The sequence below is a fragment of the Sphaeramia orbicularis genome, chromosome 21 (assembly GCF_902148855.1).
Source record: "Sphaeramia orbicularis chromosome 21, fSphaOr1.1, whole genome shotgun sequence".
NCBI lineage: Eukaryota > Metazoa > Chordata > Actinopteri > Kurtiformes > Apogonidae > Sphaeramia > Sphaeramia orbicularis.
This window is the reverse complement of record NC_043977.1, coordinates 24,835,329-24,862,654: the sequence shown is the minus strand read 5'-3', so window position 1 is coordinate 24,862,654 and position 27,326 is coordinate 24,835,329. Positions and strand designations below refer to the sequence as shown.

General features: G+C 37.3%; 1 protein-coding gene across 4 annotated transcripts in view; it reads right to left on the bottom strand.

Moving 5' to 3' along the window:
• The window catches only part of LOC115411886 (FERM and PDZ domain-containing protein 4-like), a 30,161-nt gene extending 9,858 nt beyond the window's left edge, over positions 1–20,303 (bottom strand). Inside the window, exons 1-5 of one of the 4 annotated variants that reach the window (XM_030124152.1) lie at positions 20,205–20,303; positions 5,282–5,398; positions 1,105–1,265; positions 763–865; positions 59–104 (exon numbers count right to left, since the gene is read on the bottom strand). In XM_030124152.1, the coding sequence (XP_029980012.1) occupies positions 59–104; positions 763–865; positions 1,105–1,265; positions 5,282–5,398; positions 20,205–20,269 (492 nt within the window). In that variant the 5' untranslated portion in view covers positions 20,270–20,303. Of the gene's footprint in view, positions 1–58; positions 105–762; positions 866–1,104; positions 1,266–4,878; positions 5,230–5,281; positions 5,399–13,115; positions 13,598–16,992; positions 17,251–20,204 lie in introns of those variants that run through there. The other 3 variants (XM_030124153.1, XM_030124154.1, XM_030124155.1) reach the window with 3 other exon arrangements.
• Positions 20,304–27,326: the final 7,023 nt, after the last annotated feature.

Below are 27,326 nucleotides of genomic sequence, written 5' to 3'. Positions count from 1 at the left end.
ATGCAAACAGCCTATTGGAAGGTGGTTAATTTCATTCTTAGAAGATGGAAAAACTTACTGGATACGGCTGAACTACAGTCAACAATATGGACTCCTTGCAGCTCCTGCAGGACACAACATTTTTAAAAGTGTATTAATAAAGATTATGCATGGCATGAATACAACAAATAACTGCACTACTATCCTAATATAATACTTTTCAGAGTTTATGGTGGACAGCAGTAGGAGTAACATTGTGTCCACAGAGCAGGTTTTTGCTGCAGTGGGTCCATTTGCAGCCGGAGCTGAGTACGCTGATCACATGGGCACTTTACCCTGTACTCATTTAGTATTTACAGACTGTAGCCTAGGTCATATGAGGACCAAACACTTATAGCCAGACCCCAAGCTGTGTCAGTTACGTCAGTCTAATGAGATACATGAAAAGATGTCAGTTCCTGCATCCAGATCATTACAATGAATGCAGCAGGTGGCTACAAAAACAAACATATCTCTCCAATTAATACATTTAATTCTGCAGACTTTGCAGGGAAATGGGTCTCAATGCTCTGCGTATATATGGATATACATTTGAAGACTCTTTTAGCAATCTGTGGGTCTTCTACAATATATCAGTAAAATAAGAGAATAGACACAAATTGTCTATTTAAACTGTTAAGAAGAAGAGACAGAAGTAAAAACTAAAACATGATGTAGAGTTAGAATATACAAGTATCATTAACTTTTCAGACAAATGGTATTTCGTGTACAGCGCTGTCGTACCTGACAAGGTCAATAACCCGCTCCCTGGGTGCTGAACTGACTGCCTCATCATTAATCATGATGATCTCGTCCCCTGGGATTAGCTTGCCTTCTGATGGACCTCCTGCCATCACACCAAACAGCAGTTAGATTGTTCACACTGCACACAGTCAAACCATTTTTCTTGATTTTCTTGTTTTCCTGTGTTGTGGCTCATGACAGTAATGAATGTTTACTCATTGAGCGCAGTTAAAATCAATGAATCATCAACGTAAACTACAGCCAAAATGGGTTTCCCTCTCTTTCTTGTTTCTGATGACACAGTGTTGTATTAAATCTTACTATGGAGCTGAGTCACTTTACCTGGTGTGACTGAGCGGACCACTACAGGTTTCTCACTGCCTGCCACAAAGCCAAAGCCCAGCACTGGATCTCGTCTCATCTCCACCTTACGGGGTGCAGGTGGCACAAACTTATCCCCATCCAATCGAACCTCCTCCAGAGAGCTGCTCTGGGAGACGTGGCTGTGGAAATGATCAAAGAACAGACATTTCCTGTGTATGTGTATGCAGTATAGTGTTTTAGCCGTAAAACATCATGTCCACTGGTGAATCACCAAGGAAATCTCCTGACTTTGAGAGTTGCTACCTCTACAACTACAGGAATTCTACCTTCAATTGTTGGCTGGTCTGCAGTTTGAACCCTACTTGACCCTTTACTTACCCTTGTGAGATACCCTGACAATGCATTTTTCTTTGTCCTTGGACACTGTTATTATTCCTTTGGCTTCTACAGAGGAAAAGATGTGTACATCTTGTGTGGTTTTCACATACTCTGTGATGAGAGTTTTTACAGTGTCTCTCGCTTCTCCCTGGCTGCAAAGGAAGCAGCAGCTCCGTATGGTGCCAGCAATGTTGGTTAATTAGGGCCGTGGGCAGACAGTGTGTAATTTGACAGTTATTCTTGACACATGTACTATTTGCCACTAAATACTAACAATCAATCGTTCATGGCACAAAGACAAAGCGAGATCTGTCAATTGCAAATCCCAATACTACACAAACAACAAGGGCAACAAAATGTCCAAAGCAAAGTGACTGTCGACTGGTATTTTTGAGGAGAATTTACCACTAATTTCTCCATGGCTAAAAACAAGGGAAAAATCAGCTGTGATACGCCATCAGTATTTCAAACCCAGCTGTTCCCCAGTTAAATAAAGAATTCAAAAGGGCACGTCTGTTTATATCAGTATTTTTAATTGCTGTTCATTTTTCTTTAGAGTAGGGGGAAGAGCACTGGTGGAAGTTGGAACAGTTTGCTGCTAAATTAATATGGCCTTGTCTTCCAGATTCAGTATAGTCTGTGTGACAGCTTTCTATAGGAGCTGTAATAATCTGTAGTAGAGAAACATTTGAGTGCTGGAATTTCTCTTCTTTTGAGCATTTTATATAAGTACAACTACTTCTTAACACCAAGGATGTTTTAACATGTAACTACCTTGTTTTTCTTTGTGTTTTTGTAATGAAAAGGAAAAGCTATCGATGATTATACAACATTTGTAGATTAATTACAAAATAACATGATAGCTGAATTGAAAGCCTTGTCTATTTTAACAAAAAAAAAAAAAAAATTGCAAATACACTTAGATGGTATAAAGATGCCAACATAGGCAGGAAATATGTTTACTGTTGTTAAACAATTGTATAATAATAGTGCCAGTGAATCAATGTAAATGAAGTATGTGATAATCTAATACTGTATGTGCTGCTGCTCAATAATATGTGTACTTTTGTACAAATTTTACATTTAATTTGTTAGCTTGGTAGCATGTGAATTGATGCTAATAATAGTAATAATAATAATAATAATAATAAATAAATAGATAGATAGATAGATAGATAGATAGATAGATAGATAGATAGATAGATAGATAGATAGATAGATAGATAGATAGATAGATAGATAGATAGATAGATAGATAGATAGATAGATAGATAGATAAATAAAAACACCACATTTCACTCTAGTAAATGTCCCTAATGGATAGTCATTATAATGTAATAATATATACATGGAGTCAGTTAATTCCACCAATATTATGTCAAATCACTAACAATGGCTGTTAAATGTGGTTACCAAAAAAACTGCAGGTAAAATGTGTGACTCATATGACGTAGGTTAAAGCTCCGTATCTGCAGTCTAATTCTTTGTCACACTACCTTAATATCATCGGCTGCAAACCAAACACTAACACAGTCACACATCAGGGAACAAACACCAATTCATTTAATGTGCTGACTCTGTCTCACTAAAAGTTACAGGAACGCTGTCGTCATTTATTTGCGAAAAAGTTGTCCATAATACATGATGACAAAGAAAGGTCCAGTGTCACATTTTGACAGTTTTTACCATTTTTCGTATGTGTATGGATTAATTTGTCTAAACCCCTATATTATTTTATGCATCATGTAAATGAAACAACAGTATTTTATTATAACCAACCAGCCTATATTTACTCCAATGCTGCACTTTATTCTGCTCATACAATTAGTCAGAGTGCTACTGTTATTTAGCTGAGCTGTTTTTGTCAATATAATGTAGTTGATTTAAAGAACACAATATTTTATTTTCAACATTGCTGTCCAAGTGTAACTGTGAAAGAACTGCAAAAGTGTGAAGGAATGATTGTGAGTAAATGCAGAACAAAGCATTTTGTCATTTTGAGGCGGCTCATAATAACAGTTCGCTGTGCAGTGATTATAATTTCTCAAAGTGCATTCAGTTTGGATTTATGTTTTAGTTTTCTTTCTCGAATGACAAACTCAACAGATTGTGCACAAATCAAAACCATATGGACCTGTGCATTCAGGAAGAATACTGTCTCCTCCCCAGCTTGGCCACCTGCTAAACATGGCTAGAGTCCCATTGTGCAGACAGCCATGCATCTAATGGTCCCTAATCATACTCATTAGCTGCTAGTGTAGCTCCACAACAATCTATACAGCAATCACAAGCTCTGTGAACTATAGGGCCGAATGCTGGCCTGACTGTTAATGTACAAAGAGTATTTTGTACAGAGTAAGAGCACGTTTTGGACAAAGAGGACAAAGCTCATTACCCAAAGCATTATCTTGTTACCTTGTTCTGAAAGGCAACTCATAATTTGCCAGAGCTGAGCAGGTTATATTTGTCTTGCCTGGAACTTAACCTTTTTAAAATTATACAATTACAGCCAGCATTTGTATGCCCCTCGTCTCGCTTTCTCAGGTAACTGTGTGCCAGCTGTGAATTTGCAAGACCTCCAAAGTGGAAATCAGTCTATTTCTGTTTAATGTTGTGATTGATCTGCAGATGCCAATTAAATAACCAATTGCAGCAGAAGTCACTAACAAGTCTGTCTGTTCACATTCTTTTATAATGAGTTACTTGATGTTGGAGTCACTTTTCATTATCCCAATAATATTGATCCACACTTTCGAAAACCATAACATCACAGCAGTGCATGTACCTTACAATATTAAACGCATTGAGTCACAGTGTAAATATTAAATGTCTTCTGCTTTATTCATGTGTCCCTGTCACGCACCCTAAACATGTGTTCCATTAAAAACAGTCATTTAGTAGCAGCACCCTGGAGCCTTGACAAAATCAGATGGCTACTGACAATCACAGAAAAAGACATTTGATTATTCATGAGCCTTCCTCAAATTTAGAAAGCGAAAGACGGCGCCAAAACAGCCTCCGTGATCTGCCTCATCCAGACACGCTCTGCATCCAGCACTTTCACTGCTCCTTACTTCTTATGTAACTCCTCTGACATCACGCTTCTCGTGCTATAACCCATGTGTGACAAGTGCTCACCTCCTATTCAGTATAACATTTAAATATGTGAAAAAATGCAAGCAGAGATATTTATCTGGTTAGTGAAATCAGTAAATAAAATACGCAGCATCTTAGGTCATAGTTATGTCACATGTGTAACAGTATTTACATCTATTAGAAAGTCCTGTCGCACATTTCACGTGTGAGAAAATAGAAATAAATAGATGCAACATGTAACAGAGTCATATTTCTTTTCTGAGCTGCACATGCAATCACATGCATACAAAAACAAACCAGTGCTGAGTTTTTATTTACCTGCTCTACTGATATCCAGAAGTGCCAGTTCTAATAGAGGATCAATTACATTGCACTATAACCCAGCATCCTCTGAAGAGCATGCAGATCAAAACAACTCCCTACACAGGTGAATTTCTTCATCAGTAGCAGCGTACACAGTCACTCTCTTAAGCCCTCTTCTGCATTTGGGAGACTGCATGAGGAGTATTGTGGGTGTGTGAGAGTGTGAGAGAGAGTGAGAGTAGGCAGGGGCAGAGTGTGCGCAGCAGTGGAGGCAACAGAGAATCAGTATTCTGAATGCACAGATGGAGACAGTGTGGAGGCAGTGACGTGGCTGGAATAATCACAGGTTAGCAAAGCGTCTAAAACATCTGGGACTGAGACAGCTCCCCCTTGGTTTCTTTAAACACAGGGCACTTACTTGATGTAGCAGTCACGCCCCTCCCTATTGGTGCCCATGTCCCATCCATTGGGGGGTCCCTGTGAAGCACTCCAGGTCCCTGAAGGGGGCGGCCAGCCGGAGGATTTGGTCCTTTGGCTAGAGAGGCAGAAAATAGAGAGTCATCATGCTTAAACCAACTCTATAACACAGTGTGCAGTTGAATTAAAGCCTTCTTCCCTATTAAAAGCAGCCATATTAATCACTTAGAATCGGTGTCCAACTGTGAAAAGCAAAGGGTTTCCAAAATATGACTTGTCACAATGATGTGTTTGAAGCCTAATGGAAATAAATGAGCTGATATGAAACAAATCAAGTCAAAGTGATATGGCAATGTCTGATTCCAGTGTGATAAACAATGTTCTGTAGCCACAGTTCACTCAGTGAATACAAATCAAATTAATTACGTAAGCCAGACACACAGGCGGAGTTGTCATGCCTCACTCTTGTGCTTTGAGAGGCATGAAATTGGTTTTATTTCTAGATGTCAGCACATTCTTTACAATAGAAGCCCAGAGGAATTCTCTTATAAAATAGTTATTTGATTTTCTCAATACCAAAGCTATTTGATAAAGTTTATCAGAGGATACGAACAGCTCTCAGGAAGAATGTATTGTAGTCCATTGTAAGAAAGGCCGCGTCTGTCTAAATCTCAATTCTGCTGATTTTCTGATTTGACCAGCAAAATACAAACTGATGTTTGCCTTTTCCTTGTGCTACAAGTTGGTCAAGGGCAAGTTTTCATCAGTATTATAATTGGTTAAAATGTTTTCATCTGTCTTTTTGTCTGTCACCTCCCCTCTCCCTCTTCTTGTCTTCTCTTTATCTCTGTCTTTGTGTCTGCACACTGGTGATGCTATGAAAGCGGTGGCAGTAAGTTATGTCACTTCAAAGGCTTGTCTGCTGTGTAACAGGGCTCTTCACATTCATTATTCAAAGCCCCTCTTTCTCTCCCTCTAAATGTTTCCCCAGTTACTGTACCGCTGATAATAAATTGTGTTGCAGTGTGTGCTTGTATCTGTATGAGTTTGTGCATTAATATGGGTGTGCCCACAGCACACGTGCCTGTTTCATGAGGTCTAAATAAAATATTGCATCGTCAACACAATTTATAAGAGGAGAAAAATGATTACAACATATTTTAAAACCTTTTTCTGACATAGTGCAAATACTAAAGTTTGCCACAGGATAATGCAACTTGAGCTAAAGTACAGTATAGGGGGAAATATATCTAAGTGCAATCATTATAAATTCATAAAAGGACAACTAAAGCAAGCAGTAACTGAAAATAGCTTTTTTCTTTATGTGCACCATTGCAGTTTGGTCAAAGTAGGGCTCTGAGCGACAGGAAGCAATTTGATTTCTTTCCCAATACAGTACTGTGTTTGGGGAATATTACTGTTTCCACATGGATATGGATTTATTTGACCTACAGTACATTAGCTGGGACCCGGCCTCAATGATGTATATTTAGAAAACATCCCTGCAGCTCAACTCATGTTTGTGCAAATAACTGATTCTGTCTGACATGGCTGGATCCATGTTCCATGCTACATTGATGAGACCTACTTGTACCCTCCATTTCAACTTCTGACACAAACTGACCAACTGGGTTAGTAGTCATGACATAGGAAGTCTAAAAAGTCAATTGATAGTAGCATATTAAGGATATTTAATAACAATGATTCTGTTTCAAATTAAGCCTTTGAAAGGGAAATACATGACATTTCTGCAAAGCTTTACAAGATAATAGAGCACTCTGTACTTACAAGTTGAGATCGTGCACCTTCAAAATATGTTTCTGATCTGACAAAATCCATTGTCACAATTTCTCTGGATTAACAGCCCACTTGTAGATCCTGTGATCTTTGATTTCTTTTGTTTGCAGGCGTCAGGTGCATTATGCCATTGAGTCACAGCAGCCCAGCTTACAGAGTCGCTGAAAAGGTTCATCCACTGGTGGACAGTGAAACTGATCTTCCCCAGTTTGCATTAATAAATGATGCCCACACAGTCACATTGGACTAAGTAATCGAGTGCTAAGTGGGCAAGCCATGCTACACAATTCATGAACAGGTTACCCAAGAGTCAGAGGGAAGACAATTAAAACAAGGAGTTGGAAGCAAATGTAGGTCCCTGTAGGATTTTTTGAAAGACAAATAGCAGTAAAACTAACTGACACATTATGGACTTGTCTGTTGCATCCTGGATTTGTAGGTACTTTGAAACAATCTTTAGTGAACTTTAACAACAGCCCAACATATTTTTATGGAGTGGAAAATGGAAAAAAAAATAGAAAGTGACTACATCAGTCTGTGGCTCTGCTGCAATCATAATTAATATCAGGTCTTTACAGTTTAAATTGGGTGATTAAAACACATTTTAGAGACTTTAGCGTGATAATCTTTCTTAATATCTTTGTGAAGATGAACAGCAGTAATTTTCAACCATTTCCATTTATCACTAAGTGTAATTCAGAATATATTAGTTTAATCTTTCTGCGTTCTCCAAGAGATGGGGAAAAAGATCACTTTTCAGTACGTTATAAAAATTGCATGAACTATGTGATCCTTGCTTTATCACAGTGGTTCACTTTCACTTTCATCCCTTTGAATACAAGCTGTTTGTGAAGAGGCATTCTGGTGTGTTATGAAAGTTGAAAACCTGTTAATGTGGGGGGTAACTATGCATTATAGACAAGCCACATCTAAAAGGAACATTCTAACACAGACACTCAAGTAAGTCTGAATAATTTACATCAACAATCTCCATCAGGGATGGCCATGTGAAACCACACTCTGGCACCACATGCCTGCCATTACCCATATTGAGGATTAAAGAGTAATTCAAAGTATATTTTTCATGTGATATTGAAATGGTAATTTTCTGTGTTGGAAATGTACAAAGTTATTGCTTCCATGATGGTCACTTGGCCCTCCAGCAATTTTAGCTCACATTTATTGCCACTTTGATAATCCCTGCATTTCCGTATTCTTTCTAATAGCTTCTCCAGAATGCATTGGACCAGAGGCTAGAAAATATCACAAACAACTCCAGAGCACCAAATTTATCTCATTTTTACTTTTGCTGTTCCATCATCAGGTCAATATTGCTGTATTTTCTTCCAGTATCGTTACTTTGGTGAGAAAGGTTAAAGGTTAACTCACTTAAATTTAATTTAAATTTATTCTACATTTTACACACACAGTACATGGTAATAGCACTAACATTAGCACATAGCACACATTAGGAGCAGAAAGCTGCCATTGAAGAAAACTATTGTGTATTCTCATAGGATCTCTAATATTATCATGGTATTTGGTAGTTTTTCTCCGGTATGTAGACATGTATGATAACACAGTCACAAATACATTTAAATAATTAAAAATAAAATTATTTTATATAATTTTATGACATTCATGTTACTGATCAGTGCAGAGTTATTCTTACACAGATAAAATAAAAAGTGCATGTTTAATGGCTGAGGTGTAGTTTAACAAGAATGACTTCAAATACATGGTGAAGAGGCTGTGCTGGTGCTGCTCTCTCAGTTCTTCAGTTAAACAGAGACATTTATGCACACATAGACCGCTAATGTAATTCTGTTTGGATATGAAATCTGTGGAGAGAGCAGATGAGATGACCATCTCCTGGGAGAAGGCTGAGGGAATGGAGCAGAGAAGTGGCTCAGACAGAGAGGAACCTCTCTGATTAAAGACCTTTTTCCTCTGCTTCACTTAGTCTGCCTCCATCACATTGACCACAGAAAAAACACTGCCTTTTGTTTCAGGAAAAACATCTGCCCTTTGCTTGACTTCTTGGCTTAAACTCTTTGGTCAGTGGGACAGCATGAAAAAACACTGAGTCATTTACAGTGAAAGGCATCAGGTATTTCAAAGTTATTGCTGGCCATGTTTTTACGTATAATGCTCCGATTCATGCTCATGTCTATTTCCATTCCACTGGTTACACATTTTGCAGTTACATTCCTATTTAACTGACAGAGAAGAAAACACTACTGCTGTCAGACATACAGTAATGATTTGGCGATCACTCAGCAATCAGCTTAGATGACTAGAAATTGCTGTTTGTATTGTACAGTGATGCAATTTTTTTTTTTTTTACACAAAAAGCCTTCAGGATAAGAGTGTCTATTTCCCTCCATTATTCCAACTGAATATTGTATTTCAGTATTTGTCTTTAGAAGCACTGATATTGTTGCCATGGGCAACAGCACTGTCCTGAGCAGCTCTCTGGTGCCTCGATATAGAAAGGTTTTTGGTTTTGGTTAGTTAATCTCCTTTGGGTAGGAATAAAACAGCATCTGGGAAGCAGCCCACCCACCATGAACCTCCTGCTATTTTACAGAGAGTAAAAGAGTCTTAAAGACCCGTTGTACCTAGTTTACCTGTGAAGAAGAGAAACACTACAAGCTCATTGAACATCAACACAGTGAGTCATGTAAATACAGTATTCTGCACCATTAACAGTAGCGTAATTGTAGTAAATACAGAAATTATGCGAACATGATATATATGGTATATGAAGCATGTTTACCTTACCACCAGGTGCATATATCAAACCCTACTGTTGAAATTGATTAGCTATTTTTTTTTTATCATATCCAAGGTTCTGTGATCATTTGTGTCTTTGGATCTGGCAAGACAGAGAACTGCACAAAAACTACTGCACTGATCTACATGACACTTGATGAGAAGGCTAGTGCATGGGCTAAGAAGGAACCCATCGTATTCAGACATCGTATTAAAAGGGGTTGAGTCTGGATTTTCACATTTTAGCAATGAAGATGAGTTGACCTCCAGGCTACTTTAGAATTATGACCTTTGTTAAACCGTAAGTTAAACTAACCTTCTGTCAGTGTTGGACAATATGGAAGAAACCATAGGTCACAATTGGTGGTTTGATAATATTTTGGAAAAAGAAGAGTGGACTTCTGGCCTCTGCACTTGAGTGCCCTTCTAGTTGTTTCATTAATACATTGCATTTTCTACGGTCTACTTCGCTCCAATGTGTTCTATGTAAAACATTAACCAAATATGAACTTACCCTACAGGCACTGAACTACACTTGAATTCTCCTGCACCTCACTGCACTATTCTCTACTTTCATGCTAAAAGCTCTAAAGGACAGAACAAAAAAAAAAATGGTAGCCTGAGACCTCATCCAACAGCCAGCTGGCACTCATCTCTGACCCTGAGCCATTTCTGATCTACTCTCCCCTGAGAGCTTCTGTTTTGAACAGCTAAGTATGACAAATCTTTTGGATTATTTTGTACAATGATGAGCATTTAGGCTAATCAATTCGCATCCAGACCAGTGAATCCAGTTTTAAAAGTTTACAGGCAAAATCTGCTAAACAGCTTATATAATACGTTAAATCAATTATGAATGTCTTTTAAAAACACTCCCGGTCTTGTTTCTCTTCAGTGAGAAAATCTGCAAGGACATAGCAGCACTGCAAGAAAACACAGTGGTGCTTTATGCTTCAGCCATGACATGTGAGGAAGGTTACCCCTAATGAAGTTAATGGAAATATCACTGCTTTTGCAGTTTTGTCATGAACTTAAATATTGAACAAATTTCAGCAGATCTATCATCTGCATAAAGATGACTAAAGTAGTTCTATAAATATTATTTAGTTCACATTTTTTAATGTAGCAATCGTATACATAATAGTTGTGTCTTGTGTTAAGGCTGCAAATTCTAACAAATGCAACACCCATTAGCCAACCTTTCCCTTCCTAGTGGTGTTGGAACAATCAAGAGTGACCACTAAGAGTAGAAAAGCACCTTGCTAGAGCCAGTGTTTGTCTTGTCTGCTCTGGGTTACTGTGGAAACATGGCGGTGCAACAGAGTAGATTTGGTGAAAGAGAACCTGCTCCATATGCAGATCAGAGAAGTCTAAGGTAACAACAATGCCACTGTTATTTTGATTTTTTAAAAATTATATATATATATATATATATATATATATATATATATATATATATATATATATATATATATATATATATATATATATATATATATTCCTCTAAATCTTATACACTGCACCTTTAAGGCAGGTAGTGGTATTACCTATTGTCTTCTTTCTTGCTCCATACAAACCATAGGGGATACTGTGGAAGTAACTGCATTGTAGCCAAGTTTACATTACATGATAAAAAAAGCAACTTTGAACAAATATCTAAAATTTGATTTTCACAGAAGATGAAAACATCAAATGTGAAAGTCTGCTCAATTCATACAAAACAAACCATAAAGAAAATGAAAGGAAGAGTTTGCCTTTGTTTCTGACAGGAGACATGTCTGGGGGCGTTGCAAGGCAGAAGGAAGAAACAATGAGGGGGAATCATTCCCTTTGCTAGTGCATCTCTGAAATACATACAGTTTCTCTGTAAAACATTCCATCAACCTTTAGCAAAATAACATCCTGCTGACTTAAATTCCTGCTGGCAGCTGAGAGGGAGAAAAAACAAAAAAAGCCAGTGTAGCAGTGGTAACTTGTAATCAGGGATAGCATTGTGTGGCATTATTAACAGTGACAGCATGCAGTGATGTTGGTATTCCACTGGGAGCTGTATCATAGGAGCTGCCATGGAGGGATGCTAACAGGGAAACAACGGCCCTATCATCTGATGGTAATTCCTTGCTACCTACCTCCTTTTCTGCAGACATGTTAAAATAGATGCTGCAAATTGTGAACAGAAAAAAGGAATACTGCAGTGCTATAGTTCTTCCAGCATCATTAAAAATAGGAAATCACTGTTGTTTTTATTGTTGAATATCTTTTTTTCAGTCTATTTAAAAAAGAAAAGGCACTGCCTTCACAGTCTGTTGATGACTCATAAGTAAAATGAAAAACACTGAATGGATATTCTATCATATGTGACACATACAGTATCTGATTTAATATTTCCCATTCAGCCAAATCCCTTAGGAGGATTATTGTCCACTAGGGCACATCTACTCAATCTAGCAGGTCCATGTGTGCTTGAGGTGAGGTGTCAGCCCTGACAATGAGTGAATATGCCAGGATATTATTTGGCTGCTATTCCCACATATACTGTATTTCCCATCACTTCTTATACAAACAGCCCCTTATTTTCACTTTGTCTGACACTGAAAATCACAGCTGTAATGTAATGTATATTACATTTTGTTCTGTAACACAAGGTTTTAACTGCTTTTCATCAGCTGTAAGTGTTTATATTCATAAATTATCCCCCAATAAGCCATAGGTGAGTTTACTTCTGCTCATGTTTCTGTAATTTATTATGTGACACATCCAGTTCAGTCATTTAAATGTAAAGTACGTACAGTTTTCATCACGCACTTTAAAAATCTGACTTACAACTCCTAACCTGAGCACATTATCATTGCCTATGGCTGTTAAACTTAAGGGATTTAAATAATTAAAACCCCTGCCGCTTATTCTCCCATGTTTTAGAATATGTATGATTTCATGACATTACAATACACATAAACCCATTGTCTGCAGTATAAGCAATTTATGAACTTGAACAGTTTAGGTACACGAACTGCATCAGCTTCTGCATCCACCCCCACTCCCATTTACCTCACTTGCTCATTCATTTCACATCATACATGACTGCACAACTTGCTCTCTTAAGCAAATAGTAACTCAGCATTTTAATCATCCCACTTTCCACTCTACATGTGATTCCTGTGTCACTCTCGGAATGATGCCACATATATACATGCCAGCACTTAGTAAAGAATGGAAAGGCGCATACACAGAGAGGCACATACAGCAGGGTCTATTGGACTCACCCGGGCAGCTTTGGCATCTTCACGAAGCTGAAAACATCCATGTGTGCTGCAGGCTGCAGTCAAAGCTACAAATTTACCGTCTACTTCATTCCGGCATCATTGTCCCACACTGTCTTTGGCAGCGCAGAATGAATTATTCAGAAAAAAAAGTGGAGCTTCCACAAGTCAGGTGGAGAGATTAGTCCTGTTGTCTGGGCTTCTGCATGGCTGAGTGATTGCTGTGTCCTCGCCTCAGCAGCACAAATCCACAGCCCATGGAAAAGGATCTGGCAGCGCAGTTTCCCCCCGTTACATCCTTCAAAGCATGCCTCTGTTAGCTGTGTTAAGCCACCTTCATTTAATTTCCATCGCAGTGGAATGATGTGCAGGAGCCGCACAGTAACAACAGCTTTGGAGAGAAGCAGAGAGAGCCAGAGCGAGAGGCAGAGGGAGGGAGGGACAGTGGTGGTGATGCTGGGAGATGAAAGTGGAAGAGAGAGGAAGGAGGAATGTGACAGGATGTGTGTGTGTGTATGTGTGTGTGTGGAGGTATATGGTAGCAGAAGCCACAAGAATTACTACTAAAAGATGCAGCCTCTCCTCTGGAATTGCCCAGAGGCAGGTCTCACCTCAGCCATGCGGTGTGTTTTCAGAAAGCACGAGAACGTTGAGAAGGATAAGAGAGATGAATGGAGAGACAAACACTGGAAGATCTCTGCATTATACGAGAACAGAGGAGCAATGAGAGGAGCCGGAGGGACAGAGGGACCTAATGGTGTTCTCTCTCCAGCTGAGGTCTCCTCCTCACAGCAGCGCATTAGGATGCCCATACTGTACACTGCATTTATTTTGACCCTTCAAAACAGTTCAGCTGTGAAATGCTTGCTCTCGATGACGCAAGTCACGAGAGGCCTTCAAACAGTTTAGCAGTCGGCAACACACACGTAAATATAGACAGAGTTATGTAAAAAAATAAATAAATGTAGATTTGAATTCAAGACATGTCAGTTAAGATCGGGGGTTTGTGAACAACCTTTGTCCAAAGCAACAAAGGTAAGAGCTGCTAGTGTTTGAAGTAGTCACCTGTGTGTTAACAGACGCTTTAAGCATCTAATTGCCTCGGTGATATGATATTCCTTTAGATGTAAACAGATCTTTGCCTTCACCCTTATACATTCATTTAATTTCAGTAACATCACGTCACCCCATCTTCAGTTAAAGAATCACCGCACGTTCCAAAGAGAAAGAATTGTCCTCCATAAATCAACACCACAGATGATGTGTCTGTGATGAAAACCACTAACTTCCAATTTGCCCCTTTACTGAATAAAGAATCTGATTATTTATGTGTCTCTTACAGTTTCACTATAATAAATTATTTTTGCATTAATTTACTCTGTGGTGTGTGCACAGGCAGCTAGTAAAGCAACTGTAATATTTGATAAAATTTTAGACTATTTCAACATAACTGTTGAATAAGTTTCTTGATAATAGCCCAAATTATTACTAAGCCTTTGAATTTAGGTACAAAAGCATTTTTTACTTTACTATTTTACTTAATAATATGACCAAAATAATGATTTTTAATATGAATCTCTACAAAGGGCTGCACTAAAAATAAATAAAAAAATAAATACAAATATTGGTATGTTGTAGTTGAATTTAAACCTTCGATTTTTATCCGTTTCCACAGCCAAGTAGCAACCATCCTATATTAAAATGCCACAACTTGTAAGCCTCTGCAGGGTGAGTCAATGTGCCTTTGCTAAGAGTGATACATGCAATAAAAAATGTTGTCACTTCCACTCAGGGTCAGACTCGGATTGTTTGTTGCCATAGATAACATGCAACAAGATTGGTCTAAAAGTTGATATTTTCTGACAGATTTGCATTTTATTTTAAACCTCTGAATCCGAGCAGTGAATCATTACATTACTCAGATTCATTCTCACACACATCAGTTTATCTTATGAAACAGCTCTACAAGGGTCCAGGCAGCCATCATTACTTGGTGGAGTACACATTCAATGCATGAGGGATGCACTGAAGAGAACATGTCTGACAATTTGCTTTAAATGGGACCGGGGTGCTCTGTGGCAGGAGGATTGAGAGACTCAGCGTATTCTGGACAGTTGTGTTTGTCCATTTGGGCTTGCGGCCCAGAGGCCAACATGAGTGGCAGAGGATATTAGGGTCAGACAGGAGCGTGATCTAAGGAGACTATGGCTGAAGCTTTGACCGATAAAACCCTGCCACCCTGCTGATCCTTAACTCTCCTCTCTCTCTGAGTCCCTTTCAAAACAGCTGATTTCAGTCATTTCACATTTGGCCACTTAAAACCCAGCAGTGCTTAAATTTTGCAAGTCCTGCATTTGGCTCACGTTGCTTGCACTTAAAAGCTAAAATAAACAGAGCATAACCACTTTGCATAAAGTGCTAAGCATGCAACAAGGACACAAATAAGAAGCCAGAACAGTAGATTCATCAATAAATGTAAACCAAATGGAAAAATAATTACATCATCTTCTCATATAAATTCTTAACCTGCAGATTGCACAGAATTATAAGCCTTATGTGTGCCCTCTGATCCCAACTTAACACAGCTGACCTTTGACCTCAAATAAATCAGCTGCCAAAGCTACCCTCTGTCTACTCTTTTTAATCATTTCAGTTGGAGCCATGTATTTGTTAGTGTGTGTTTGACAATATTTATCTACCTATGAACCACCTCAGCATGGTAACTTTTCCAATCTGTTAGTGCGACACTAATTATGTGCGGTGGTTGATTTATTCAGTGAATTAAACAGCTTTTAGGAGGGAGTTTAAAGATCAGAACACTGTTGTACCATGAATATTCACTGGTGTGGCTAATTGGTATAAGAAGTGAAGTGTTACCTGGCTGGGTTATGCTACACTTTAAAAAGATTATGGATTTAGTTTGCCTGTTACACTACACCTGCTGATAAAGTTCACAGTAATACTGGGAGGCTGTAGATCATTCTGTCTAGTGTGAATAAAACAATAGAAATGCTGCCAAGAAGTGAGGTACCTGCAGGTACTGTGTGCCCAGTTAACATGCTATTAAGCATGCTCTCGTGGGTCATTAGCGGGTCATGTTTGGTACATTCATCCATCCATCCATCCATTCATCTTCTACATCCGCTTATCCTCTTCAGGGTTGCCTGGAACTGAAGCCTATCCCAGCATGCACTGGGCAAGTGGCTGGGTAAACCCTGGATATTTGCCACGTCATAAACCGTTCTCATTTGCTTAAAATATCTAACACTTTACTTTTCATTTGCTATGTATTATTCATATAAACTCAAACTATATGAAAACTTGGGATTTGTTAATCTGTTATTGCAGATTTCAGAATCTAACTGGACTGTCTAATGTTCACAAGTTTCATTAATCTATACAATCTACAGTCTTTCTGCATGGTAGTTGATATAACAATTTGAATGCTACTATTGCTCAGATGTGGAGATATTAAGAAAATAAATAGAAAAATAAAAATAAATAACTTGCAGAGACCATTTATCCTTAAAAAGGCTTCAAATCTCAAAGGAAAACAATGACAGTGCAACTTGAACGAATACAGTATCAGTGCTGTGACTCAGTTTGGTAACCAGTGACCTTCAGCCAGTGATCCGTTTCACAATGACAAACACAGTAAATCAATAATTTGTTTTCAGAAGCATTAATTGAGTCAGTCTTTGATGCTGTCTTCCGTCACAGAGACCAAAGACCTAAAATCAGCCACTTCTGTCCTCATCCATTAAAATGTTTAGCACGATAATTAGCGTGCTTTCATTCCTCTCTATTCAGTATGCAACAGTTGCAAAGAATCAGCTTGAACTGAGCACAAAACAATAGCAGTCTACAGCACACTACTCACTGTATGACAGTGAAGATTCCAAGTTCACTGTCGTCTGGGTCCATTGCTGATGACAAGTCTTTAATGCAGTACTTGTTTCAGTTTCTCCTGTCCAGGCCTTTCAAGCCTCTTTCACTGATGAATGCTCCTGTCCTTCCTCCTGACTCCAGAGTTTCTCCCTGCTTGATTTAGACTTTCCATAGGCAACTAAGCTTGTCTGACTAAGCCATTCAGTTATGATTACATACAGTGCCCCTCTCCTAGTGAGTGGCCGGTGCCCTGGGGGAGGAGACCGAGCTTGTCGCTTCTGCCTCAGTAATGAAATAACATCACATTACGGGCCAGTGCATCAGAAAACACAGAGGGATCAATGCTGAACAGCTGGACTCCAATGGGTTGCTGTGCTGGTTAAGGCTGCCTCAATGAACAAGGCTCTTGTGAAAAACATGTTCTGTTAGGGTGAATTCACCTGTGGTGTTTTCATATTCCAACTTGATTCCACTTGTCATATAAGGAGAACACCACTAAAACAAATATATGCATTTCCACATCGAGAAACAACCACCACAACCAAAAGCATCAGTGTTTTATCTGGATGGTATTACTTACACTTACATTTCTACATGCACAACAGTATCTGAAATGATATTCTGATTCTTGTATGTGGCATTTGGAAAAGGCATGTGTTTTATCATCCATGAGAGCTTAAAATAAAGCTTAAACCATAATCCAAACTCTATCACTAGCTGCCTGCCAACTGTCACCCTTAACAGAGCCAAACCTTAATCCTATATAAACCATGGAATTAGATTTTAACCTAAATCATATGCAGTTGCATCAGGTATTATTCTATTATCATTTTCAGTGTTTTCCCACACATATATTGTCAAATAATTCAGCAGGTGATCATTTACTTTTGTTTATTTACAGTAAATTTTATGCATTTAAATCCACATTTCTGTATTTTTAGAGCACTTTCCCCATAAAGCTGTTATAACATCATGATAGTTCACGCTGGATTATGCCATGCAAACTCCCTCATGCATGAATGGCATACACAGTCTTCCATTAGTTATGAACTAAGGCACGTGTCTTTGCCTCTGCAAGCAAATGGAACTGCTTGCATAACACATCCCATGCCATGTATACACAGCAGTCTATAACAACTAAAAATACAGCTTTGTGAATAGTTAAAACAAATGTTAAAATTATATACAATGAAGAGATGTACCCGTTTTAAGCAAAATATTTCTTGCTATATACGCATCATATTACTGTGCAAACTGCCCACCCTTCTTAACATCTAACTGTGCCATATGGCCACAGCAGAGCAGTGAGTGGGGTTAAAGCAGACAAAAGCAGACCTTTCTGTGAGATAAATACCGCACATGAATCTGTCCAATCATGTGGCCTAATACTCGCCCCTGGGCCACAGCATGCTGCATCCGTGGCCTGTTTTTCCGTGACATACAGGCCACACTGCTTAGAGTGAGGACAGATGATGTTCATAGTGCAATAACCCTTCACCGAGAACATGACTGAGAATCACATTTAGCATGTTGTCTCGGGGTCAGTGTGGTGATGATTTAAGATGTTGATGATAGGGAGTGTGTGTTCTGAGGCTGATTTAATGTGCTGTTCTCTGGCTGGATGGCTCACTTGTTCCCTTGGAACAATAGAAGGCTGTGTGCTTCCTTGCAAATTGGTCTGACAGCTTTTATGACAGCAAGACACAGTGCTAAATATCTGATTAATTAATAAAATGCACTTAAGGGTAGGCACATGAAACAACAATATCCCAGTGATATAACGGATAGCTAATAAAACCTCTAAAACAAACAAACAAAGCTGAAGTGGCTCATACGTCCGCAGGCAAATGGCTTGAAAATGTGAAGCCAGAATTCACTGGATGTTGATTCTTAGTCCATCAAAGCAGATTTGTGCTTCGCTCAATACCAGAGGAAGTGGTTTTTTCATTAGTTTATGGAGCAGAACAAACAGTAGATGCAGTCATTTGCATAAAATGATGAGAGTTGCTCCATGCAGAACAGGAAAACTCATATTAATATAATAAGAGTTACAGCTTGGCCTTCACTAAAAGTTACAGGTGTATTTGTAAAAGCAGTCGGCCACACTCATTCATATAATCTGATTTACACTATTTGGCTACAATACTGCAAATCAGGACAATTATTTATTTATTTATTTTTGCCATTACAGAAGAACACCAAATAGACCATTAATCATGATTAATTAAAGCCATTAACAGAGCTGGACAAAGCCTATGCTCTCATTTTACTGTTTAAGGTGTTCTTACTTTTGGATAAGGCATTAACATTAAAACATACAGTCTAATAAAACCATTTTCCAATTGCATGTTTTTTGGGTCAGAAAAATGGAACACTAACCAGCCCAACATGCCTAGACATCTTTCCTATTAAGCTGTTAAATATACTCATACAATGGACAGGAAGTACACAAAAGTCAATCTCTGTCAATGAGATTTCAGGATATCACATTCCTCAAATCAGATAGCCACTCTAACATCAACACACTACAGACGCTCCTCCCTGCTGCCCTGGGAGGATAGGATTCACAGCATCCAGCAATTATCTGTAATGTGGGAGAAAAATCAATGCGCCCATGGAAAGCTGCTAAGGTCACCAAGCCGACGCTGTCACTTGAATCAGAAGCACTGCGTTGCTGCAGGCTGCGCTCCAACCCTTTCAGGAAGCATCTGTGAGAACACGCATCACTTGAAAAACCAGGGATTTACGATAATTATTAGCTTCATGATATGGATGATTGGTTTTGAATGTGAAAATGACTTCAATCATCTATTAATAATAGACGGAAACAATAATTGTAAAAGCCAAACATTTCACAGTATGTTGCGTCACTACTACTCTCTACTACTCTCTTGAGCACGTCTTTTCAGCTGCAATTTCTAAAGTCAGACTAAAACACTTAATTATTAAAGCACACTTTTTGAACTGCACAAAGACAAGATCTACGCTGATATATCTACGTACAATAGAGTCTTTTTTTATTACAGCAATTTCTCTATGATACAATACCGACTGTTTGGGGAAGTTTCAACCTCAAATAATAATAATAATAATAATAATAATAATAATAATAATAATAATAATAATAATAATAATTTCTCATATTTCTGTTGTCAATTATTTTGGATCTTGTAGGAAAAAGAATACAAAAACACACAGACTAACCTCTGTTGTTCTTCATTTCTGTCCAGAGTGCTAACACACGTCTCATTATCGGCTGCTTCGTCCATTTCCAAGTCTTCTTTCCCTGACAGATACTCACAACTGGACCTACTGGAGGGCAAGCTCATAGTGTGCCCTCTTTGTGGGTGAGAACATCCCGGCAATACTGTAAAGGGAGGGCAGGCCTCCTTGAAACAATGATAGTCTGGTGTAAATTCTATTAACGGCAAGGGGATATTGAGAAGAATGAAAAATCAATACATTGTGGCCAGTAATGTTTGATGGATTAGACTGAGTGGAAATGTGAGATGGCATTGCCTTACCCTGATGCAAAGACTGCGTCTGTAAGTGGTTAATCAAGTACTTGTCTGACATCTCGATTGCATTTTCCCCCTCACCATTACTTTCATTTTTCCAGAGATATGCTATCAAATGCAAGAGTCGGTAATCTGAGCAATCATGGCAGTCACCAATCCGATACAGCTGCACTCTACTAAACAGATTGAATATTTTTGCCTTAATGTCTCAGTTTTCAAGAGGCAAGTGCTGTGTGCTTCCTTTCTGCTGAGCGTCTCCACATGAGGCATCCACGTAGGCGAGACATATGTTTACATCTTAAATGCTACACTCTCATGTAAATAATGGGGTATCTACTCAGTGGTGACTCATTGAAAATTTTACATCTTTGCTGTTTTAACCTCATAATTTAAGACTTAAATAATAAAAGAAGTATACAGAACAAGGATGCAATCAAGTCTCCTCCTTACATGGTTTTAAAAGGCCCATTATACACTATTTGAGTTTGAATGCAGCAATTTTTGCAGTTCACTAGTGCTTTCACATAATGGTTGATGATGGATGATAAAATTGTTGTCGTAAACAAAATGGCAATCCTAAGATTTCTAAAGGCGCCATTTCACTCTCTTCTGTTGATCCACTAGGACAGATTGTATCTTTTATGAGTATTATTAGATGTTCATAACAGAATAATGCCATAGGCTGCTTCTCCTAAATCTGCACACTAGTACAGACAAGTGACAGAAAGATGGAACTGCACTGAACCTGATTATGATGCATTGGTATTCCACAGCTCCTTCCTTTACATGTGTCCAGTATGTATCTGTTATAATAGCTGCAAATTTAACCTCAAGAAAAAAATAATTATTTTCACTTTTCTGTGTATAGGATTAGGACTTTAGGACTTGAAAGAAGGACACACTAATTTTGCAAGATAACCACTATTATTACATATAGAAGACTGAAGCCTCAGTACTTTTTATCTCCAAAGTAACTAATAGTTTACACTGTACAGGAGTTATGTTATATATTGTTACCTTCCTTATAATGTCTAAGTTACTGTATCTAAGCACACCATATTCAATGCCTTAGAAATATACTAACATTTGACAGCCTGATTTACACCAGATTTTATTATTTTGTTATAAATCTCTTTTTTTTTTTTTCGTTTAACTGATACAGAGGTTGTTGAGAAAGGCAATACCCAAGTGAATTCCCCAACTAGCTTCAAGAATCTTCCAGTGAAACAGTAGGTGTTTAAAAATTGTGATCTACTGACATCTAGTGGCTGCAGACTTCAACTCTCAGCCAGAATTTATCTTTTTAATGCCTTATATTAAAAGGAAACCTCCAATTTTTGCTTTGCCAGGGCCCAGTTTGTAATGGTAAATTTGTTTTACCTCAGATCTCTCCTCAAAAAATTTCACATGAGTGTTTTTCTAAAAGCAGAATGGTTATATTTCTCATTATTTCAGCAATTAGAGGGAAGAACTGTCTATCACAGTGCCATATCTGAGAAGTATGATTAAAAAAATCTTAAACTAACTCAGACTAAACTCCTCTTCACAGCATTTTGCAAAATCACCTTTGTGTGCCAAACATTTACGCTGACAAACGCTGTAAGGTTACTGGACATCGGCCCCCACGGCTTTACTTATTCCACTGAAAAATGACATAACGGGAAGTGTGATGAGAATCTGCTGGGACTCTTACTCTCAATCTCACCACCACCAAATAAGTGGATCAAACGCAAAGCCGACCGCTTATCACCACTTCCCCTGACTGTTTGCTGGACTCTGGTATCTGATGAAGCCTTATCGTGGCCATACAGTGCTGGTTCACATGTCATGTTATCACACAGGTCCCTTCCCCAGGGCTCCCACAGGAAGGGTCTGCTCCCAGGGCACTACATGACAAGTATCCCAACTGCCCGACGATGCAGGAAAAAAATGCAGTGTGATCAAAAAAGGACTCAGGAATGGTCTGCCCAAGTTTCTGTCAACTCTCTGTCTCACACAGTAAGACTCAACACTTGTGAGGGCGAAGATCAAAAGTATCATTGTCCAAAGTTTCATTAACTCTGAAAGTGCTCGCCAATGACACCCCAGTACATAATAAAAGGGTAGGATGAGGACTGAACTTTGAACACAAGTTCAGTCGCTAATCCATCACAAGTTTACTCATAGTGATGTATAGCAAAGTTCCCACCAAAAAGTAAAACCGAATTTAGTTCAGGGGCCACACACAGTCCAATTCGACCTCAAGGGAACTGGACCAGTACAATAATAGCATGAGAACCTTTAAATAATGACAACTCCAAATTGTTCTCTCTGTCTTAGTGTGAAAAATTGCTAAAGTAAAATGACTTTATGAAGATGTTTACATTTACAAACTATCCTTTCACAAAAAATGTGAACAACCTGATTGTTCTTGCGGAAAAATAACTGCAATTTTAACAATGTTTTGCCTATTACTAAATGTTTTGTGCCTTTGTAGATCCACTGTGATCTGCTGATTGTAATGCACATGTGCAACTGACAAACGGAGGCATAATATTGTTAAAATTGCACTTATTAAAATTATTTCAGGCTCATGGTTAGTCAGGTTATTCACATTTTTTTGGTAAAAGGATAGCTCGTATGTATGAACATTTTTGGAACTTAATTTTACTTTTATGTTCTAAACAAAGAAAAAAAAAACATGATTATTATTGGTTTTATTTTACTGGTCCAACCCATTTGGGATCAGATTGGACTGTATGTGACCCCTGAGTTGGACCCCCCCTGGTCTAGAGATAATAAAATGTCTTAATTTCTTATCTTAAACCACTTTTAAGCTGTTTGTGTTAAATAACCTGAAGCTAACCCAATATTAAAACTATTGACAATTATAAATAATGTTGAATTAGTCAGCATTATTTTCTTTTACTATTGAATTGTTCTTGCGTTGTACTGAATATATTTCAACAAGTTACTATATTATACAATATTTAACTTATTTAACTTAAGGGCATGTTTTGCAGTGTCACTTTCTTGCATATTTTGAGTAACACCTGGATGCTATGTTAACTCATAAAGACCCAGACATCCACCATCAACCAAATCCATCTACTGATCTAAACTGTTGATCCTCTAATCCTATTAATCCATGTAAATAATTGGTGTAAAATGCAGTTCGTCATCTTTTCATGGTCATCAGATATGACCCATTTGGACATTCAGAGGCTCTGTAATGAAACACTGTCATCTTCTACAGCATTGATTCACCAGTAAAATCCATGGAGTTGGATCAACGACAGTGGATGGACACACTTGGTTAATGTTCAGTTAATGCTATATTTTACTGAAAAAGTCACATTTTCTTCATCTTTTTCTGCTTTGATATAATAACATTTGAATTTACTCTGAGCTTTAATGAACATCTACATGATAAGTCAATTAAAAGTAGGAAAACAGATGATTTTCACCGGAAAGATGCAAAATTCAGAGGACAATATTATAATAAATGGTGATAAATCACTTCGGAAAAGGTTAAATAGACAGAAAAATTCATTTGGAAATTGCCACAAAAGCCACACTGGGTCCTTATGGGTTAATTCCCACCAGTGTTGGAAAACTTAGTTCAACAGGAACAGAAAATTTAACAGATTACAGATTACTAGTCACCTTATGTTACTTTACATTTGATTAAGCTACTTTTTTTGATAATTTTCCTAATGCAGTCTTTGAATTGGACAATAAAGCTGAAAACATATATTTCCAGTTGTTAGTGTAAACACTCATCAGTGATACTGTCAAAATGTTTCATGATTATATATTTAATTATTAATATAAGCTTGTTATTCTTTGTCAATCGTAAATTGACAGTCCACCTGACTTTAAGGATACTTATTCTTATTTTAAACTAAAACTGGATGTTATTGGAACAATTCCTGAGACATGAATTTAGTGATTTCCATAGTACCTCAGAAGTGCATGTCCCCACAGTCTTAACTAGAGGTTAAAGGTAAACTATGCAACATTTCTTGCTTTTATTTGTCGACTGAACTGTTCAAACTCTGCCCCTCCTCTCCATGCAATGAGGAACAAATAGAGGACAAATAGGTCAGGTAAGGCATCGACTGAGTGGGGAGACCAAGTGTCTTTAGCCAGGAAAAAGCCATGAATTTCAAAAATAAAATGTTATTTTCATGTTAAAAATCAAGGGTGTCAAAATCATTCTAGTTCAGAGGTTGCATACAACCTGATTGGAAGTGTGTCAGACTAGTGAAATACTATATAACAGCCTATTAATGATGACATCTTCAAATTTTTCTTTGTTTTAGTGAAATGTCTTAAGAGAAGTAAATGCAGTTTAAACAATATTCTGCCTGTTACTAAATGTTTTGTGTCTTTGTAGATCCACATGATCTGTGAATTGTAATGCACATGTGTAAATGATAACCTGAGACATAATATTGTTAAAATTGCACTTATCACACCACCACACACATCTATCAGAAGTGATGATGAGAAGGATTATTATTGTAGTGAGTCTAGTCATAGTCATTGTTTTTAGAGAATAGTTTTTTTTCTAAACATATCTAAGTGTTGTATTTTGATTTCAAACATGCTTTCTCTACCATTTACACTGCAGCAATATACATATATATATATATATATATATATATATATATATATATATATATATATATATATATATATATATATATATATATATATATATATATATATATATGTATAAATACAGTGTGTGATGACATATTAAAACTTGCCCCCCAAAATATTATAACATTCCTAATGAATGTAGCAGTCTCCTTGAGTCATGTCATTGGCATTACTGTGAAACAAAAAGTTATTTTCTATAAAAATCACACTCTTAACATTTTTTTTTCCACTGTCCACTGTCTTTTCTTTTTTTAGTTTGCAGAAATAATCCTCATTTATCTAATGATTTTCTGCAAAGCCTCTGGCTGTCACTAGTGCCTCACACTTTTTTCTTGAGGAATTGATTAAAAACAGAATATAAATGTATTTAAGACATGGGATAAGTCATTGAACTCTGCCCTGTATTGTTCCATTCTCCAAACCCACATGCTCCCTTCTGCACGTGCTCTGTTCCATCGAGGACAAAACTGGATGTTTCTACAGACAATGAAACCCATCCAGGCCACGATATGTTGAAATTGTCAAGAATTTAGTACTGTTGTTTATTTCTTGCTAACAACAAATTAAAAAATAATAATTTGTATTTGTTTGTGTCTGTGTGATTCAGCCACGCCTTTTGAAGCTCAAAAAAGATTTGTCCGCAAATATGTCATGATCATATTTGAGACTATGTAAATATGTAAGGATGTCCAAAAACTTTTTTATAGATTGCCAGTGACCCAGAATAGATCTGGTTACATTTTGGGAACAGTAGGTCAAAGTTAAAAAAATGTTTATGAATTTTTAAAATCATTTTTTTCCCATTTACTTATAGTGGGCAGAATTTAAAATCTTTGTAGCAGCAAAACTATTGGTTGAATTCATACCAAATCTGGTTTATAGATTGCCAGGGACCCAGAATAGACGTCATTACATTTTTGGAAAAGTGGGTCAAAGTTAAAATTTTTATTAATTTCTTAAATCTTTTTTTTTCCCCCATTGGGTGAAATTTCAAATGTCTATAAAAACATCAATTTTGTTTCAATTTACTTCAAACTTAGCACATATATAGAGGCAATTGATATGCTGACATCAGCACATGCATAGACATGATGACATCAGCTGGATTAATGCCAAAATAAGGTACAATATGTGTGAGGGATGGGGTTTGTTGTGCCTGGCACCACTTTGTATTATTATTATTATTATTATTATTATTATTATTATTATTATTATTATTATTATTATTATTATTATAGTAGTAGTTGTTGTGTAGTTATAGTAGAAGTAGTATTAAAAGAGACATATTGCTACATTAACCCTTTCATGCATAGTGGTCACTACAGTGGACCACTGTTTGAAGGTGTTCTCTCATATATTCATGGATTTTGTTGTTTTATTTCCATATCAGCCAACACAGTGGACACTTATGCATCATCCCATACACTGCAATTCATACCATTACTGTAACTTAACTGTTCTAGATAAGCCTGATCTGCAGTAGCATGTTTGAGTGGGAAAAAATTGCTAATTGTTAAACAAAAAGGTTTTTTTTTTTTTTTTTTTTTTTTTTTTGCATATTATATCCATGCAGGTATGTTAAAATGTGAGAAAACATCAGATTATCAGCATTTATTTCATAGTTTTCACACAGTATTATATCAGTAAATACATGTTTCTTTGCTTCTAACATTAAACACATGGTGTCCAGCTGAGTGGATATTTTGGTAACTCCATGAAAAATAGGATCATAAAAAATCAATCATATAGTTGTTGTTTTTTTTTCTTTTTTTTTCTATGCCTAAATGTCATGAATAAAAACACTAAGAAAAAAAAAATCTTGATTAAGGTTGTCATAATTCATGCATGAAAGGGTTAAGACATTTTGCCTTCCACAGACATCTCTACAGAATATTTGGGTGTAGATTCTTTGTAATCTCCATTTTTTTTCTCAATAACTAATAAATATATAAATCACAATACATTTACATACCATAACTGTAATGATACAATGCCTCCATATAACTCTTTTCTGCTAATTCACTGCTTGAGTTTGCACATAATGGTGTATGAGATTCTAATTATTAAAATGTGGAAGGAGGAAGTACTGGTGAGTCTGTGGGAGGGGATGGAAAGCAGGGAATCCAGTGCAACAGGCGCGTATTTCATAATCCTCATCAGG